The 19,452-nt window shown below is 45.2% G+C and overlaps 1 protein-coding gene across 2 annotated transcripts in view; it reads left to right on the forward strand.

The window, feature by feature from the left end:
* Positions 1-263: 263 nt before the first annotated feature.
* Positions 264-19,452, forward strand: part of PANX1 (pannexin 1) — a 45,507-nt gene continuing 26,318 nt past the window's right edge. Inside the window, exons 1-2 of one of the 2 annotated variants that reach the window (XM_057553253.1) lie at positions 730-864; positions 14,041-14,173. In XM_057553253.1, the coding sequence (XP_057409236.1) occupies positions 14,101-14,173 (73 nt within the window). In that variant the 5' untranslated portion in view covers positions 730-864; positions 14,041-14,100. Of the gene's footprint in view, positions 865-14,040; positions 14,174-19,452 lie in introns of both variants that reach the window. The other variant, XM_007189810.2, reaches the window with a different exon arrangement.

A 19,452-nucleotide genomic window follows, 5' to 3' on the forward strand; every position in this document is an offset into this window, starting at 1 on the left:
GGGTGAGGCGTAAAAGGGGGCCATCCTGTCCACAGGGTAACAGGTCGCTTTCAGAAATGATTTCAAAAATCCCGGGTGCCAGGAAGTGGAGAGAATGAGGTTGGGGAGAGGCGCGAGCATTTGACGAGGTACCGCTCGCCGGGAAGCTCCCTTTGCTGGGGGTGGATCCCAGGGTCGCTAGATGCTGCCGCGCGCACCCGCCCCGCGTCGCCTCAGCTTCCGGAAACTCCAAGCCCCTCATTACTCCGGCTCCTCCGAGGTTCCGGAAGAGCGCAGCGGAGCTGGCCGAGAGCGCACGGGCTGGTCGCCAGGGCGCCGCGGCGGAGCCGCGGCGAGGCTAGCGCTTTGTTCCGCGGTTGGGTCTCGCGCCCTCGGGCGCGCGCATCCCGGGGACCTGCGGGTGCGGCTCTGCCCCAGGCCCGCGGCGGAGGAGCAGGGGCGATCCCGTGCGCCCGGAGCAGTCCCGGAACCCGCCAGGCCAGGCCCCCAGAGAAGACAGCTGCGGCGCTTCGACACACAAAGACCAGTGGGATGTGGAAGCAACTGGGGAGCCGGCAAAGGGAAAGCGAAAGCCGCGGGCCCGGTCAGTGACCGGGTGAAGGCGCCGCGCCGCCCTCCCGACGCCGGGGGTACCCGGGCCTGCCCTTGTGAGCCTTCCTGGCCCAGCCCGGTGCGCCGCAGCCATGGCCATTGCTCACCTGGCCACCGAGTACGTCTTCTCAGACTTCTTGCTGAAGGAGCCCTCGGAGCCCAAGTTCAAGGGGCTGCGGCTGGAGCTGGCCGTGGACAAGATGGTCACGTGCATCTCCGTGGGGTTGCCGCTGCTGCTTATCTCGCTGGCCTTCGCACAGGAAATCTCGATTGGTAAGGCCCGGGGACAGCGGCACCGGGGCGGGCTGGGCCGGCGTTATCAGAGGTGCCCGGGTCTCTGGCGAGAAGTGATTTTACCGTGCGTCCCTGGCGGTGCCCGCCGTTGTCATGGGCGTGAACGTTGGGAAGGAAGGTAGCCCGAGTTGATGGGCCGCAGCATTCTTTGTTCGCGTGCTCCCTTTTCCCCCCCTGCTGTGGACCCTACTCGCATCCCTGCTACCCGTTTCTGTTCCCTGCTGCCCACTGATCCCGACTCTGGCTTAGTGTTCAAGTCCCACTCTCAAGACCGGCGCCGTTGTCACCAGATTTGCCTCTCTTTTCCCTCCCACACATTTCTGCAGTCACCCAAAATTTGTGTCAGAGAAGCTCCCGCGTGGCTAAACGGAGGACGTGAAGAAAAGTAGCCCATGAAAAGTGCTTTCTCCCTTATCTTACATTTAGTTGATGTGTACTGAGACTTTACCTCTGCAGGGTTGTGAATGATGGGAAATAACTGCCCTTGGCCAGTATTAGAAGGGATACCCAAATCCTCTACGTGGATGGCCTTATTTTGAGTGTGAGATGAACGAGTCCCCTTCATGTAAACTCTCCTTTATCCTAATAACAGTTCTGTGAGATTCTGAGAGTCTGGTGGTTTGGTCAAGATCACGTGGCTAATAAACAGCTGGTCTTCCTCATCATCTCTTCTGACTTTGAGCGCAGGAGAGAGTGTTTATGAGTCAAGAGGAAGGCAGTGTATGAGGCTAGACACAGCTCTGTGGGGAAGAAGGCCGGTGGGGCTGGACACCGGGGAAAGCTTATGTGAGAGATTGGGCTGGCCCTGAGCCCCTGCCCGTGGGTGGGATTTGGATAAGCAGAGGTGAGACCTTTGCCAAGATTTTGGGATGTCAGAGAATGGTACGTGTTCCTGGAAGGAGAGAAACAGCGAGCAGTGTCCTGACTGAGGCAGGAGGATTAGTCAGGGTTCCTGGAATATGAGAGTGAATATGGGCCTGGGTTAGTGAGAACAGAGGAGTACAGGCTTGATGGTTTAAAAAGTGCAAAGTTATTATTTGAGCAGAGGCTGGACTGGTTGGAAACAGCCCTTAATAAGTAATAGCCTGAGGGTACATGTAGGGTCTGTGAAGGAGGGGAGTTGGAGCTAGGGAGGATGCCATAAAGATGAGGCATCAGTTGAGGTCTTGTGCGAGGGTGGACGCCAAGACTAGAAGGGAAAGGATGGGAAATTTCCAAGATCAAGGAGTAATGATCCACTCTTGGGCCCCTAGCTTTTCATCGGCCGCAAAGGGCCGAGACTGATCAGAGCTATCAGAAAGGCTGCAGGCCTGGGTGATTGGAGAGTGATATCGATGGAAATGGTGAAGTTGAGGGAAGAGTTGGTTAGGAAAAGGTTACAGTGAGCTTGATTTTGTGATCCACACCACTAAGTTGTTCAACTTGGCAGGAAGTCGCCAAATTCATTTTAGAAGGCAGTCTTCAGTTTTCCTTGTCATTGGGCAGGCATAGATAGTCAAGGCTTTCCCTCCGCCTTCCAGATGGCCGGGAGTTGAGGCTTCCGGTTGGAAGGAAAACCGCCAAGTGGCATGAGTCCTGGAGATAATCTTTCCCTTCAGCAAATGTTTCTTGAGTACCAGCTGTGGGCCGGACCCAGTGCTGGGCACTGAGGACCCAGGAGTCAGGGAGACATGGACCCTGTCGTGGAGGAGCCATCTGATGCCAGGAGGGAGAAGCTGGTTACGATTCATGATGAACCCCGTTCAGTTGCCCCACTTGACTTGTAAGCATAGGTTGTATTGCAAGTACCTCAGATTTCCTTTTGCAGTAATTTTCTTTCGCAGTATTTTTTTGGCAAGGCAGAATCTGTGTTTGAAATGTTGAAAGGCTCAGTGGGAGGTGGACGAGTGTCATTCCATATGGCTCCATTAGAACACATGAGTGTCGCCATATGGTAGGTGCAGGAGGTCAGAGTTCTGTGCCACAGAAGGACCTTCATTTCTACCACACCTGTCCCCAGATGCCTCTAGAGGTGCAGCCCCTTTCACCTGGAGGTATAGCTATATCTATATTTATATTTCTATCTATATCTATATCGAGAGAGAGTTAGCGAGTTAGTTTAGGAAATAGCTGAGTGACAACTCTGTGTAGAATTACAAGCATAATTAGGCTACATAGCCTTCAAGCTCTGAAATTCTAGGAATATTTATCTAAATCGTTGAAGAAACTAATTCCCTGAGCATGCTACTTTTCAACAGACCAGACTCTGAATGGGATTCTTGTTCTTGGGGTCTTTTGATGGGTCTGCAGTACCCTCGGCTTAGGGCTACTCAGGACCTGGGACCGAGATGTCCTCCCTCAGGGACTGCTTTGACTCTCTGGTGCCCTAGCCTGGTGTCTTAGGGGACGGTGGGAGAGCAGAGCTCCTATCTCCCACCAGGATGCTTCATGCCCGGCGCCAGGGTGGCTGGACCAGACGAGCAGCAGGGGCAGCAACTGGACCCCTGGGGAAGGGTGCCTGGTCCGCCCAGGGAGTCTTCTCTCCCTGCTGCCCTCCCAGCAGGCAGCTGTAGTTCTGGACAGAGGGACTTGGTCCCTTGGGGTTAGCTCTGCTCTGCTGCTGTCATTTACAGGGCAGGCGCTGGGCCAGCCCCAGTGAGCCAGGGGACAGGGAGAGCTGCAGCTGCTTCCCATGCTGTGAGTTCCCAGTTCCCCTCGTGTTTCCTCCAACTGAGTCAGCAGCCAGGTGGCTTAAGTCACCTGCTCTGTCATGGCTGATTGTAGGCATATCTTTGGGAATGTGTTCAGGCTGCCCTTCAGCATGTACCAGGTGGCAAAGCTGATTCTTCTTTTCAGGGGTGTCTGTAAGAATGGGCTGATACTTAGGGTCTCAGGGCAAAGGTCCCAAAACAGCACATCCTCAGCTCACATTTAAAGCCAAAGCACCAAGGGAGCCTCCTGGTCCCTTTCCAGAAAGATGCCTGCTATCCGGAGAGGCTACTGATACATACATGTTTTCCTTTGTTAATTTTTTTTTTTTTTGGTATTTTATTGTACAGATAGTACCTCAATACCTTCTCGTGGTAAAGGATTCATAAACCTCCTTCACTATGTGTTAGAGGTGACCACGGTAAAACAGCCGTTCTCTGCATGAATATAACGTATACACATTTTTTTAAACCAAACTGAGTCACATCGTAGTGGTTTGCATTTTCCTGCTTAGTATGGAAAGCATACTGTGTGGAAAGGTGTGGAAAGCCTTCTGCGTCAGTACAGAGGTGTCACCTCACTGCTTTTTCATAGACAGGCAGGCAGATCTTCCATAGCGTGGAATGTTCTCATCATAGTTCAACCAGGCACTCCCCTTGTGATGTACGTTTAGGTTCTTCCGAATTTTCCACTATTACACATCAGGCTTGTTGGTACATAAATACTTGTAACTCTCCCCTCCTCCCAGCATTGAAAGGAAAGGAGAAGAGACCAGTATCGGTTTCCAGAAGGATGAAGTCATTTTCCAGGATAGTTTTGCATTCCTGAGTTCTTATTTCAAGTAAGGAGAAGAAAATGCTGCTTTGTATACCCTCCACCTCCAGCTCCCTCTGAATGTGATGCTGTCAGACGAGTGGAAGAGGGATTTTGATGTGCTCCTGGTTTTAAGAAAGAAATAGCCTCTTTCAAGGGTAAGATTGCAACTTGCCACGGACTTTCTGATGTGTCCTCGTAGCACACTACATTTCCTTCCAAGCACTTATCACAAGTTGCAGTTAGGTAATTATTTGCATGATTATTTGTTGAATACTGTCTCGCCACCAGCCTGTAAGTTCATCAGGGACAGGGACCATCTATCCTCTGTCGGGTTGACTGCTCTGTCCATAGCTTCCACCACAAAACTTGATACGTAGTAGGCATTCAATAGATTGTGTAAATGAATGGAATCATCAAGGATATCAGTAGGATTTTAGCATTTGGGGATCCTGAGTGTTAGTTATTCTGTTGTCTGTAAGATGGGATTTTATGTATCTTGAAAGAGTTCGTCTTAAAAAAAGTACCATCAAAAATATTTGAAAACTCTGTATAATGTCATTGGAGCTGACTAGAATAACAGTAATAGAGCGTAGAATGTGAACTGACAGATAATAAGCAAACATTTAGTAACGATGAGATCGATTTTAAAAATATACTAGAATTTACCCAAATAGCATTTGTTCTGTTTCAGTGTACACTGTTGCCTGACTTTGAAAGACCCAGTGAATTAGAAGATCTATTTTTAATTATTTACTAATCCCTTTCTCTTCCCCCCACCCCACAGAAAAAAAGAAAAACAAATGAAGTTGTGGGAAAAACCCTATTATTTCAGAATAGATGAAACTCCCACCCTTAGCAGAAACTGAACATATGTCTTGAAATCTTTGCAGATTCTGGGTTTGGATTAGCAACATCCTTTTTCAAAGCCATGCAAACACCCACCCTTCCTCTGCACATTGCTTCCTTGGATTGCTTTCTTCTCAAACCCCTAACTGAGGCAGTGAGCTTAGTCCAGAGTAGGGGAGGGGAGGCAGTTTGGGAGCATCGTGCCCTGGCTGAGTGAGTTGGACACAGCTGCGTGCTTTGGGGTTACCGAGGGCACCTGGGGCCACTGGTTTCCAGGGGAGAAGGCACCGAGATGAGCCTGGCTTTGTGTGGGGGCGCAAGGTGTATGGCAGCAAAGGGAGATTCTTCTCATTTATTTATTCACCCTCTCTAAAGCTTGCACTCCTTTTTCTCAAAAGCCATTTGTGTATGTGTATATTTATCTGATTAAAAAGATATGGCTGACTGTAGAAAATACGGGAAATGTAGAAGAGAAAAGAGCTGTAATTCCACCACTGTTATAACACTGAGATAACCACTGTTAAATCTTGGTGTGTTTTCCCCCAGCCTTAATTATGTATACATAGCTGACAACTTGTATTCTACTTTTTAAAAACCAAACTCCATTTCGGGTCATTTTTGCCTCGTTCTTAAATCTTATAAACTTGCTTTTTGTTGGCTACCAAATAAATGTCGAATAGGTGTATTGAAACTGAGCCCATTTACAAATTTTTTTGCTAATATAAATAACATTGTGAGGAACACTCCTGAACATACACCTCTAAGCTATAAAGATCTCAGTATTTCAACAAATTATATAAATCTAATTACAAAATCAAAGAAGAGTGGCACTGTTTTCCGACTTTGCAAGTCTCCTTGATGCCTGGCTCAGTAGAAGACCACTGCCTGCTCCTATCAGCTTCTCATTCATTGTGCAGTGATATCCCACGTCAGTAGCCTCTGGAAACCCTACTCTATATACTCACAAAAGAATGAGAATGAGAAGGCAGATAACAACTTAATAATATTGTGAAAAGGGGGTTCACATCATGAACCTCCTGGAAGAGTCTCAGTTTCCGGATCCCCCTCTGAGAACCATTCTCTGGGGTCAAACTGGAGAGTGGCGTTTGCAGTTAGAAGCACACGAGGTGTGCACGTTTCACGTTCAAAAGGCACTTCCAGTTACCCTTCAGAACACAGTTTACACTCCTGTCAGCATGTAAGGAGCAGCCCTTGCCTCACTTCTTTACTGCTACCTAATACTTTCAGAGTTTTCCGTTTGCCATTCTCATGACGGAAATGGCATCTTGTGTACATCACCGCGACTTCGATTAAAAAGAAAAATTCAAAAAAGATTTTTAAACTACACATAAAAAAAGTCTATTTTGTCTGAGTAAAAAAAAAAGAAAGAAAGAAATGGCATCTCACTGTTTCAGCCTGTAGTTCCCTGTATGCACTGGGATTTCACAAAACATAGTTCTGGGCTCTTTCTCTGACACTTGGCAGTTTCTAGAGGCTGCTCATTGCCTCCAGGCTAATTACCATTGCCTTTTGGCCTGGAGTATTTGATCCTAGAGACTGTCAGGTCTCAGCTGGTTATCATTAGCTTGTAAAATATTTCCCTCCCTCCTCCACCCTTCCCCAGTCTCTTTTTATCTTTTTTTTTTTTTTTTAAGCTAAAAGGTTAAAAAAATAAGTTGTTTCCCTTCTGACCCCTCTGTTTCCTGTTTAAATTTAATTAAGTAGCAAAACTAGCAAATACCATTTTTTAGGAAATATAAAGATGTCTTTACAAAATCTTTTTTTAATATTAACATCTACTCCACATTTGATGATCAAATGTGGGTTCTCAAAGTTGTCAAAAAGCATAGTCACTGCAGTGTGGAAAGGTGACTTTTCAGAGAGAGAAGTGCTTATTCAGCTGTACCCTTTCTTGGCAAGGTTCACCTCTCCTCTCTGATCAGGTTTTCTTTTGCAAAACAGATAATGATGCTGTTAAACAAGATAATACATGGAAAGAGCCTGACACATGGTTTGTATTCAATACATGTTGGTTGACTCAAACTAGTGGCATAAGCTTCTACAATCTGAAGGTAATTTGCAGTATTATGAGCAGCCAACAAAGCTGAGACGGAGGCCTCACGCTTCTCTCCAGGGATCGTGCAGATTCAGGTGCTATTCAGACAGGCACTGGAGGCTCAGCTCGGATGAGTCTGGGTGACCGTAACTGTGACTTGCCCACCTTCCCTTCACCTGTGTTCCTTGGAGAGAGTAGAGTCCAGGGGCTGATGGTCTTGACATTCTTCTTCTTAATAAGGCTTTATTCCTTTTTGAGTCTCTATAAACATTCTAAGCCCTTACGTTCTCTGTGTTTCTGTTTTGCACACATTGAAGTGAATTCCAGAACAGAAAAATGATGCACTTCGGAGAATTGAAGGAACACTCTTCCGGCACTTCTTGCTTACCAGAAAGGAACAGCTGTGTGAAGCGTATGTGACCGGAAGGTGTCTCACCTTGACTCAGTTTCTTCCTTTGTAACATGAGGACATTGGACTAAAATTAGTTATTATGTGCACTCCAGTACCTTTCTGATTCTGGGTGGTTCATGCCTCACCTTACTGTAATTATTCTTTCTTACCTTTTGTGTCCGTTCATTCACATCCTCATTCATGTCACTTATTCACTGAGCACTGCTCTGTGTTCTAGGATCTATCAGTGAAGGAGACAGACATTGTCCGGGAGCTTGCAGCCTGGCAGGGGTGACAGCTTCCCAATAATTACAGAGTTCTGGCTGTGATAAGTGCTTTGAGGCAAGTGCCATTGCGGGAGCCTCGCCCCGTCTGGCGCATTGAGATGGCTTTCTGAGGAAGTGACAGACATGATTTCTTGGAGAATGGAAAAGGATCAGTGTTACAGGGGCCTGCTGAGCAGGGGGGAAGGGTGAGTGGTACAGATACGAGAGCTGGGCAAGGATCCGATCGTGGAGGGCCTCACGGGAATTTGGATTTTAGGGTTTATCCAGAGCAGTCGGAGGGCTTTTAGTTATACATGACATAATCAGGTACACATTTGAAAAATCTCACCCCGGATACTTTGTGGAGACGGGAATGGAGATGTGGAGAGACTAGTTAGGGGGTGTCACGGTTAAGTCAAGGCTTACTAACTCTGTGCACTTGGAGGACGAGGACTGTTATATGTATCTTGGACTCCACCATGGTGCTTTGTATGGGGCAGATTATAAAAGTTTATCGGGAGCCATTGCTGGGAGCCATGCGGGCACACGCGATACCTCCCCGTTGTTCTGGGATGTTGGAGCTGATTTGGGAAGGCCCCAGGCTGGCCGCATCCAGCGGTTCTGCTCTGGGGCTCCACGGTCTTGTGGAAGCCCGGCCTGGCGCAGTGTACTGTGAGGAAGGCTGTGCCTGGCAGGGGTGGGCCGGGTCCATGTGGAAGCCTGGTCCAGGGTAGACCCCAGCAGCCGGCTCTCATCGCCTGGTACAGCAGGAAGCCCTGTCCGCTGAAGGCCTGGGAGAAGCTGCAGCTCTGGAGGGGCCTGGCCGGGGCCCTGCAGGTGAACAGCCAGAGGGGTTGGTGTCCAAAGGGAAATGTTGCCTCTCACCTCTGCACTTAGGCAGCTGCTTCTAATGCCTTCCTTCCCCTGCTGTCCTTAGGAGTTAATAGCTGCTGTGTGTATGTGCACACACACACGCGTGCGTTTTCATTAAGACTTTACTTTTTTAGGGCAGTTTTAGTTTCACAGCAAAATTGAGGGGAAGGTACAGAGACTTACCATATACTCCCTGCTTCCACACATGCACAACCTTCTCTGTTACCAACATTTCCCACCAGAGTCGTACATTCTGTGGGTTTGGAAAAGTGTATAATGACATGTATCCATCATTATGGTATCATATGGAGTATTTTCACTGCCCTCAAAATCCTCTGTGCTCTGCCTATTCAACCCTCACCTGTATAACCCTTGGCAACCACTGGCTTTTTTACAGTCTCTATAGTTTTGCCTTTTCTACAATATCACACAGTTGGAATCATGCAGTACGTAGCCTTTTCAGAGTGGCTTCTTTCACTTAGTAACATGCATTTAAGATTCCTCCATGTCTTTTCATGGCTTGGTAGCTGTTTCTTTTTAACACTGAATAATATTCCATTGTCTGGATGTACCACGGTTTATTTATCCATTCACCTACTAAAGGACGTCTTTGGTTGCTTCCAAGTTTTGGCAGTTACGAACAAAGCTGTAATAAACATCCATGGGCAGGTTTTTGTGTGGACTTGAGTTTTCAGGTCCTTTGGGTAAATACCAAGGAGCACGTTTGCTGTAAAAGTATGTTCAGTTTTGTAAGAAGCTGCCAAACTGTCTTCCAAAGTGGCTGTACTATTTTGCATTCTGACCAGCAGTTAATGAAAGTTGCTATTGCTCCACATCCACGCCAGCATTTGGTGTTGTCCGTGTTCCAGATTTTGGCCCTTCTAATAGGTGTGTACTGGTATCTTGTTGTTTCATGTGCTTATTTTCTATCTGCATACCTTCTTGGGCGAGGTGTCTGTTAAGGTCTTTGGCCCAGTTTTTGAGTTGTTTGCTTCTTATTGTTGAGTTTTAAGAATTTTTTGTATATGTATTTTTTATTTGAGGTATAGTTGATTTACAATGTCGTGTTAGTTTCTGGTGCACAGCAAAGTGATTCAGATATATATATATATATATATATATATATATATATATATATTCTTTTTCAGATTCTTTTCCATTATAATTTACTACAAGATATTGAATATACAGGAGAACCTTGTTGTTTATCTATTATACATATAGTAGTTTGTATCTGCTAATCCCAAACTCCTAATTTATCCTCCCCCCCAACACCGTGCTCCCCTTTGGTAGCCATAAGTTTGTTTTCTATGTGCATGAGTCTGTTTCTGTTTTATAGATACGTTCACTTGTATCGGTTTTTTAGATTCCACATGTAAGTGATATTATATGAAATTTGTCTTGCTCTGTCTGACTTACTTCACTTAGTATGATAACCTCTAGGTCCATCCATGTTGCTGCAAATGACATTATTTCATTCTTTTCTATGGCTGAGTAATATTCCATTACATATATATATATATATATATACACCACATCTTCTATATCCAAGGAATTCTTTGTATATTTTTAATAACAGTCCTTTATCACATGAAGCCGCCATACATTGACACTGCCTGTGTGCTAGGTCCTTTTAGCATGATATTTTTCCCAGCAGAAATTCTTCAAAACAGGTATAGATTTTAATTTTGGGGAGACTGTGGAATATTGGTTAAGATGTGAGTTTGGAGACAGACTGCCTGGGTTCCAATCCTGGTGCATCACGCATACACTGTGAGACGTTGGGCAAGTTACATAATTTCTCTGTGCCCCAGTTTCCTCATCAATAAATGGGGTAATAGTAAAAACCTATCTCACAGGGTGGTGAGGATTAAATGCATTAACACACGTGAGCCCTAGAACCATGTCTGGGACATAGTAACCTTTCAGTAAAGGTTAGCTGCTACACACGCCCCAGTACTTAGGACTCCGACAGATGAGGAACTGAGGCCAACAGAGGCCAGATAACGTGCTCAAGGGCACAGCGAGCAGAGCTGGAGGGCAGCTTTGATTCTGAAGCCTGAATTCTCGGGCACTGCTGTGTACTCTGCCCTCTCCCGTGTCCTGTGCATCAGGAACAGTGCACTGAAAGCCGCACGAGCTTGTACCCAGCACAGAGGCTACTGGTTTGTTCTGGGTCTCGGCCCTGCTGCCACGGGATCATCCTCCCCACTCTCGGGACCATCTTCCCCATTCCTTGCTTGCTTGCTGGGGAGGGTGCCTTCCCCGTTAGAATCGTGGCCAGCCCCATCCCCAGTTCAGCACTGCACCTCAGCAGGGCATCAGGACCATGGGTGCATGAATTACAGCCCTAAGGATATTAAAACACAGTCCCTCCACCCATCCTGCCAGACCTCCTTGCCATTATCAGAGCATCAAGTCTAGACTTCCCAGCATGTCATCCCAGGATGTCCTTTATCTGATTCCCAGATCTGGACTCTCTTCCAGGCACAGTGGTGTGCTCCCCTTCGTAATACGCGGTGAACTTTAGAGACTCCGAGCCTTTCTCGTGCTCTTTCCCAGCCTGGATTTTCTCCTCTCCTCTCTTCAAGTATGAACGTCTGCCATGGCTCAGCCATTACCTTATGCAATTTTTTTGTTTGTTATCGTTAGTGGTTCTTATTCTTGGCCTCCTCCTGGTCTGCAAGCTCTTGGAGGACAGGGGCCATGCTTTCTTTGTTTTTGAATCCCCCGTGGTACCATGCCCAATAAATGCTTTTTGGGTGGAGCGACCATCAAGGTCTGCGTACCTTCGGGAGAACAGCTGTGCTCTGTTGTACCAGAAGAGAAACAGCAGGAACAGCCCTCGGGGAGAGCAAGGTCCTTGGCTCTTTCTGGTATGCTGCTGGCACAAAGGCTCTGTGGCATGAAATACCAAATGTAGACACTCAAGGCCTTCTACGACACAATAGGATTTCTTTGTTGCAGGAACTACAAAATCTAGCTCTTAAAATCTAGCAACTTTGAGGGAGAGGTGATACAAAAGGACTTAACAAAGTTGGGTCTAGTTTCAGGCTGGGGCCCCGTTAAATCTCAAATCCCGATTATCCAAAGCCTGCTTTCACAATGCGTATGTTCAAGATTTACAGAAGGTAAGACCAACAGGTAAACCAGTAAGAACGGTGAAATTCAAATAATTACAAATGCACTGAAGAAAATAATACAGGATGTGACAAAGGAACCGTGTGTCTTTGTATCTCCAATGCTTACCATGGTGCGCCCGATGCGTAGAAATAAAAACAGCTACCATTTATTGAGTTCTTACTATCTGCATGCACTGCGGCAGATATTTCATTAATCCTTATAGGAATTCTATGAGGTTTTGCAAACAAGAAAAATTAGGTTCAGAGAGGTTAAGTAACTTGCTAGCAAGTAAAAGAGAAAACTTAGTAACTATTGGGTATAATGGGATCTTAAAGCAATATTCAGGAAATAAAGATTCTAGAACCTCTTCTTATAGATGTACCTAATTTTTTCTCTTTAGGCTGAAATCCCTTCCTCACACCTAACTGGACTTCCGTGTTGTTTCACACAAATTAGGCCTCTGTGTCAGTGAGGACCAGTTGGACAATAATTTTCTTCTAACCCTTTTTATACTTAAAAGTATCTATTAACTTGCCCCTTGGCCTTAAATGCGCTGTTCCTTAAATGTTTTTTTTCTTAAGCCCCCTTCCCCCACCTTGGGGGGCAGCATCCATTTCTCATGTTCATTTTGGGATGGTGCCTGGTTTCCCCACTGCCCTCTTACAATGCAAAAACCAAGACCTCATTTCCTCTAGTGGAAGTGTGACCCGCCTCGGGTTACTGCAAGGATTTATTTCTGGCTCTCACATGTCCTTCTTGCTGTGACTTTTCTGATGATGTAGTTTATTTGATCTGGCCCTTCCTTCCCTCCATGGGTGCAGCCTCCGTCCCTACTGGGTGAACACCTCTATTGGTTGGCCCCTTCCACCCTGCCAACAATCTTTCTGCCAACAATCTTTCTGATGCCACATGAAGTAACATTGGGTACTCTGTGTTAGGTCTTCACACACCAGCCATTTGGCCACATTAGCCAAACATTTTTTTTTAATTAATTAATCAATTTATTATTATTTTTTTGGCTGTGTTGGGTCTTTGTTTCTGTGCGAGGGCTTTCTCTAGTTGCGGCAAGCGGGGGCCGCTCTTCATCGCGGTGCGCGGGCCTTTCACTGTCGCGGCCTCTCTTATTGCGGGGCACAGGCTCCAGACGCGCAGGCTCAGTAGCTGTGGCTCACGGGCCTAGTTGCTCCGCGGCATGTGGGATCTTCCCAGACCAGGACTCGAACCCATGTTCCCTGCATTGGCAGGCAGATTCTCAACCACTGCACCACCAGGGAAGCCCCCCAAAATTTTTTTTAATTAATTAATTAATTTATTATTTATAGCTGCATCGGGTCTTAGTTGGCGGCATGTGGGATCTTCATTGCGGCGCATAGGCTTCTCTCTATTTGTGGTGCATGGGCTCCAGAGCGCGTGGGCTCAGTAGTTGTGGCATGCAGGCTCTCTAGTTGTGGCGTGCAGGCTCAGTAGTTGCAGTGCACTGGCTTAGTTGCCCCACAGCATGTGGGATCTTAGTTCCCCAACCAGGGATCGAACCCGCGTCCCCGGCGTTGGAAGGCGTATTCTTAACTGCTGGACCACCAGGGAAGTCCCTGGCCCTGAGGTTTTTGATGACAATTTCTTTTCCGCTCAGGACCAGGCTGCCAGGGAAATTGAGGCTGGCCCTTTCCTGCTCTGCTTGTGTTACTGGCTGGCCTTGCTGTCCACAGCGCCTATCCTTCTCCACTCCGCCCTGCCTCCACCTTCTCTTTCCCCTGGTCACTTGTTCTCAGGGTGTCATCACATTGGGGAAAGAGGAGGGCCACACACGTGGGATTGTATGGAACCTACAGCAAGTATTAGCTGTCTGCCTCTGGAAGTTGCTTAACCTCTCTGAGCCTCTGTTTCCTCATCTGACAAATGACATTAAATGATAACTAGTTCACAGTTTTCTTTTATTCGATTGAGTGAGAGCATCTAATTCCTATCTAATCGTAGTATTTAGTAAATGACATCTGTTCTTGGTGATTCTGTGATGGCAAGTAGCTTATATGTGATTAGCACATAGGGAATACCAGTATCATGTGTGAGTCACGTTGGTTCATATACTTTTTTTCCAGGATGTGAATGATTTGTGCCACCAAGGAAGAAGATCTGGATGAAGCAAGCTTCAGAGGAATATGGTGCACATGATGCCCATTAACCCCACGCTCTTCCTCTTGGCTGCACATGGTCAAATGCCCTGTTTTGGAGGTGCTATCAGGCGGTTCTGTCTGGTCTTTGTGTGTTTCACTTTTTTACTTGGGTGCATAACTCAGCAGCCTTTCTTACACCCCCTTCATCACACTACTGTGTTTTTAATCAGGATTGTTGCTGTTTGATTAGTGCTCTAGGTACAAAATCTGCAGAGACTTTGAGTGATCTGCCTCAGTCCTATATACTGCCATAGCTCTGTTATTTTAGTGATTTTGCAGAATACTACTTTTTTTTTTTTTAAAGATTTATTTTTTTATTGATTAATTGATTGATTGATTGCTATGTTGGGTCTTCGTTTCTGTGCTAGGGCTTTCTCTAGTTGTGGCAAGCGGGGGCCACTCTTCATCACGGTGCGCAGGCCTCTCACCATCGCGGCCTCTCTTGTTGCGGAGCACAGGCTCCAGACGCGCAGGCTCAGCAATTGCGGCTCACGGGCCTAGCTGCTCTGCGGCATGTGGGATCTTCCCAGACCAGGGCTCGAACCCGTGTCCCCTGCATTAGCAGGCAGATTCTCAACCACTGCGCCACCAGGGAAGCCCACTACTTTTTTTTTTTAAATACACAAATTGTATTATAGCAGAGATGTTTGTATTGATTTCCCTTTTTACCCTTCATCTACCTTTTGTGTTAATCTTCATTTCACAGAAGCAAAGCCTTTGCCCTGGACCAGGCTAGGACCTAGAGGTGATGGAAGAGACTTCAGGCAGACGTGTGCTGTGACTATTTCTTCATACTGTCTCTCACCTGGACTATTTTTTTTTAAATTTGTGTTATCGTTATTTTTATTTTTATTATTTTTAAATTAATTCTTATTAGAGTATAGTTGATTTACAATGTTGTGTTAGTTTCTGCTATACAGCAAAGTGAATCAGCTATGCCTGTACACATATACACTCTTTTTTAGATTCTGTTCCGATATAGGTCATTGCAGAGTATTGAGTAGAGTTCCCTGTACTATACAGTAGGTTCTTATTAGTTATCTATTTGATATATAGTAGTGTGTATATGTCAATCCCAAACTCCCAATTTATCCCTCCCTCCCTTCCCCCTTGGTAACCATAAATTTGTTTTCTACATCTGTGGCTCTACTTCTGTTTTATAAATTTTTTTAGATTCCACATATAAGCGGTATCATATTTGTCTTTCTCTGTCTGACTTACTTCACTCAGTATGACAATCTCTAGGTCCATCCATGTCGCTGCCAATGGCATTATTTCATTCTTTTTTATGTCACTTGGACTATTGCAATAGATACCTGACTGGTCTCTACTTCGGTTCTTGACCCTGAATGGCCAATTTTTGACATAGCATCTGAGTGAACCTTTTCAAATAAATATCAGAAGATGTCTTTGCTTTAAAAATTCTGAAATTATTATTATTATTTATTTATTTTTTTGGCTGCATTAGGTCTTCGTTGCTGCGTGCGGGCTTTCTCTAGTTACAGCGGGTGGTGCTACTCTCCGTTGTGGTGCACAGGCTTCTCGTTGCAGTAGCTTCTCTTGTTGCGGAGCACAGGTTCTAGGTGCGCGGGCTTCAGTAGTTGCAGCACGTGGGCCCCAGAGCGTGTGGGCTTCAGTAGTTGTGGCGTGCGGGCTTAGTAGTTGTGGCGCACGGGCTTAGTTGCTCTGCAGCATGTGGGATCTTCCCTTACCAGAGATCGAACCTGTGCCACCAAGGAAGTCCCTAAAAGTTCTGAAATTATTTTGTGTGAATTTTTAGGATTGAGCCAATGAGTAACTATGTTGATGTATTTGGGAGCTAAAGGTCTAAATGAAAGAAAGATGCAAACATGGAATGAGGGAAGACAAGAAAGATCCCAGTGGTGCTGGATTGGAATTAGAAGTCTCATCATAAACTCACACACACACACACACACACAAATCGATTTCCTGTCTGTGTCTGTTGAAAGGGTCTGGGAGCAATGACATCTCAGTAACAGTGAGCACAGCTAGCATCCAAATCTTTGTTTTAAAATTTTATTACCGGGACTTCCCTGGTGGCACAGTGGTTAAGAATCCGCCTGCCAATGCAGGGGACATGGGACATGGGTTCGAGCCCTGGTCCAGGAAGATCCCACATGCTACAGAGCAACTAAGCCCGTGCACCACAACTACTGAGCCTGTGCTCTAGAGCCTACGAGCCACAGCTACTGAGCCTGCGTGCTGCAACTACTGAAGCCGGTGAGCCTAGAGCCCGTGCTCTGCAACAAGAGAAGCCACCGCAATGAGAAGCCTGCGCACTGCAACAAAGAGTAGCCCCCCACTCACGACAACTAGAGGTATCCCGCGTGCAGCAATGAGGACCTAATGCAGCCAAAAATTAAATAAATAAATTTATTAAAAAAAATTTTTTTTATTACCGACTAAAGGAACTGAAGGCTCGTTGGAGAAATGACCAATTGTAGGGCTGGGGCAGGGAAAGTACAAGATAAGCGCAGAACATTTTGTGCCAGGAAGTATGGAAGTGCTCAAAACCAAGGGGAGCATGTTAGGTACAGGAGCTAGTTTGAAACAATTTAAGCATCAAAATAAATAAAAATAGCGGATTATAAAATATTGAAAAACAGAAGACTACATGAGTCCATGTTTATGCTAAAAAAGAAAAAAATGTGGGGAAGGTGAAGTTCCTTTTTATAGTAAAATGCCAGCTAATAAATGTAGAGGGAAGAATAAAGTTGGAAAATCTTCATTTTGCAACCACAGTTGAAGCATTTGATTCACAACTGGGTGAAAACTTGTTGGGGAACAGAATACTTACAGTCTAGGAGGGTCGTCTCCCCATAGACCACTTATTTCTCAAGGGAAAAAGGCACTTTTAACAGCAGAGCCCTGGCAGAAGGCACCTTAACCAAGTGACCATCATAGGTGACATTACCTGTCATGGGGGAAACTGTTGTCAGACGCCTCCAGGGGTGTCCTGTGGATGACCAACAACCCTTCCCTTATTGGGATCCCTGCCAATAATGCAGAACCTAGATCAGAGCATGGAGAAACAATGAAGAAACACAAATGAAGGGGTGTCGCACAAAACAGAGGGCCAGTGCTCTTCACACGGTAGGGTCTTGAATGACAGAGAAGGGCTGTGGAACCCTCCCAGGATAAAGCGACTAGAGAGACATGACATCTGAATGCAGTGTGTGTGGTGCGGGATTGGATCCTGAGTAGAGGAAAAAAAAAATTGCCGTAAAGGATAGTTCGGGAAATCTGAATATAGATAGCAGTCGTGTTTTCGTTTTTTTGTTGTTGTTTTTTAATTTGGTAATTGAACTGGGTTATGTAAGAGAATATCTTATTTTAGAAGATACACACTTTGAGAGGAAAGGGTCATAATCTCTGCAAGTGGTTCAGAAAAAAGGTATATATTATACATACATGTATATAAAAGGAGAATATGTGGCAGAATGTTGACAATGTGGTATTTCATTGTAATATTTTTTATGGTGATACTGTATTTTATACGTTTACAAATTTTATTTATTTTTTCCAGTTTTATTGAGCTGTAATTGACACATAATGTGTAAGTTTAAGGTGTGCAACATAATGAATTGATATATGTATATATTGTGAAGTGATCACCACAGTAAATTTCATTAATATCATCACCTCAAATAGTTATAATTCTTTTTCTTATGATGAGAACTTTAAAGATCTACTTGCTTAGCTTTCAAATATACCATACGGTATGGTTAACTATAGGCTCTGTGCTGACGTTACATCCCAGAACTTATTTATCTTATAACTGGAAGTTTTTACCTTTTGACCACCTTTACCCATTTCCCTCACCCCACCATGCCCGGCCTCTGTCAACTACCAATCTGTTTTCTGTCTCAGTGAGTTCAGTTCTATTAGGTAAAACATATAAATAAGATCAGAACTATTTGTCTTTCTCTGTCTAATTTATTTCACTAAACATAATGCCCTCAAGGTCCATCCGTGTTGACACAAATTACAGGATTTCCTTCTCTTTTATAGCTGAATATCGTTGTAATATTCTTGTAACTTTTCTATAGGTCTGAAAAAAATTCAAAATAAAATGTTTAATTTTAAAAAAGAGATGAGGTAAACAAAGCAAAATGTCAATATTGTTTTAAACCCCTAGGTATCTGTCATATTATTTTCTGTAACTTTCTGTATGTTTGAACTAGTTAATCTCAGATGATCAAAATTTTAAAAAAATAATATTTAAATACATTGAGTACTTTTTTTGCATCTTTACTAGAACATTAAGTTCTCATATCTTTTTTCCCTGGTACCCAGGTCATTGAAACTTTATTCACTGGACAATTGTCAGGTTTTACATTGGATTAATACAAGTTCTTCTTTTGTGTGGTCTAGACGTTCTGGATGTACTAAGGGACTGGATTCTCCACCTCAGGAAAGCGACACTTCAAACCGCTGCTTAGTTGTCTAGTCTGTTCTTCTGGGTATAGTGCTGGCCTCATGGTTCCTTCAAGCTGCGGTCTCTGTCTGGCTCCCTTTTGACTTCCGCTCTTGCACTTAGCAGGCTGTATAATATTATGTTGTTTACACCATCATTCTTGACTGAATTAAAGGAGCCCTGCAGTTTCCATGGGAGGCTCGCCACCTTGACTGTATGTTCCCTTGGCTGTCTGCCCTGTAGTCACAAATCCTGGACCACATGGTCCGGGCTGTTATTCCCCTCCATACGTGAGAGCATTGTGCACTGATGGGCCTTTGTCTAATTTGGTAGACCCAGAAGCAGAAAACTATTAATGCAGAAATGCCAAACAGTTTATTGCTTGGGATGGGTAGTGAAGTATCTGGGGACTTCTTGGGACTCATTTAGAAGATAGCACTAGATTATGCCCATCTTATCAAGGAGCAGATATTAGCTCTGGTTGGGTTGTCTTTAAAAGCCAGGCTTAGCTGTGGGAAAAAAGAGAACTGGTGAATCAACTTGGTTTAAAGGAAAAGAAAACTATCATTCCGATTCAGTTTTTTCAGTTTGGGCTACAGAGAGTACTTATATATTTTCACACTGGTTTAAAACACCTGTGCCGTGGGGTCAGTTCCCGCAAAGCAAAAGTGAAGGCAAGAATGGACCATTTGGGACTTTATTTATTTGCTTGTGTTTGAAGCTAGAGGTTGGTTTGAAGTCACCTGGAGAGGTGAAAGGGGAGGAATTTGTTTCTTTTTTAGAGAGAGAAGTAGTCCTGAGATTCTTGGAATTTTACTCTATTTTATCAGGGTTGGGATCTCTGAGTATTTGGCAAGAAGGGATCCTTTGGGACAGACTTCATTTGGTCTTACGTTGGT

Source organism: Balaenoptera acutorostrata, chromosome 9 (assembly GCF_949987535.1).
Source record: "Balaenoptera acutorostrata chromosome 9, mBalAcu1.1, whole genome shotgun sequence".
Taxonomy (NCBI): Eukaryota; Metazoa; Chordata; class Mammalia; order Artiodactyla; family Balaenopteridae; genus Balaenoptera; species Balaenoptera acutorostrata.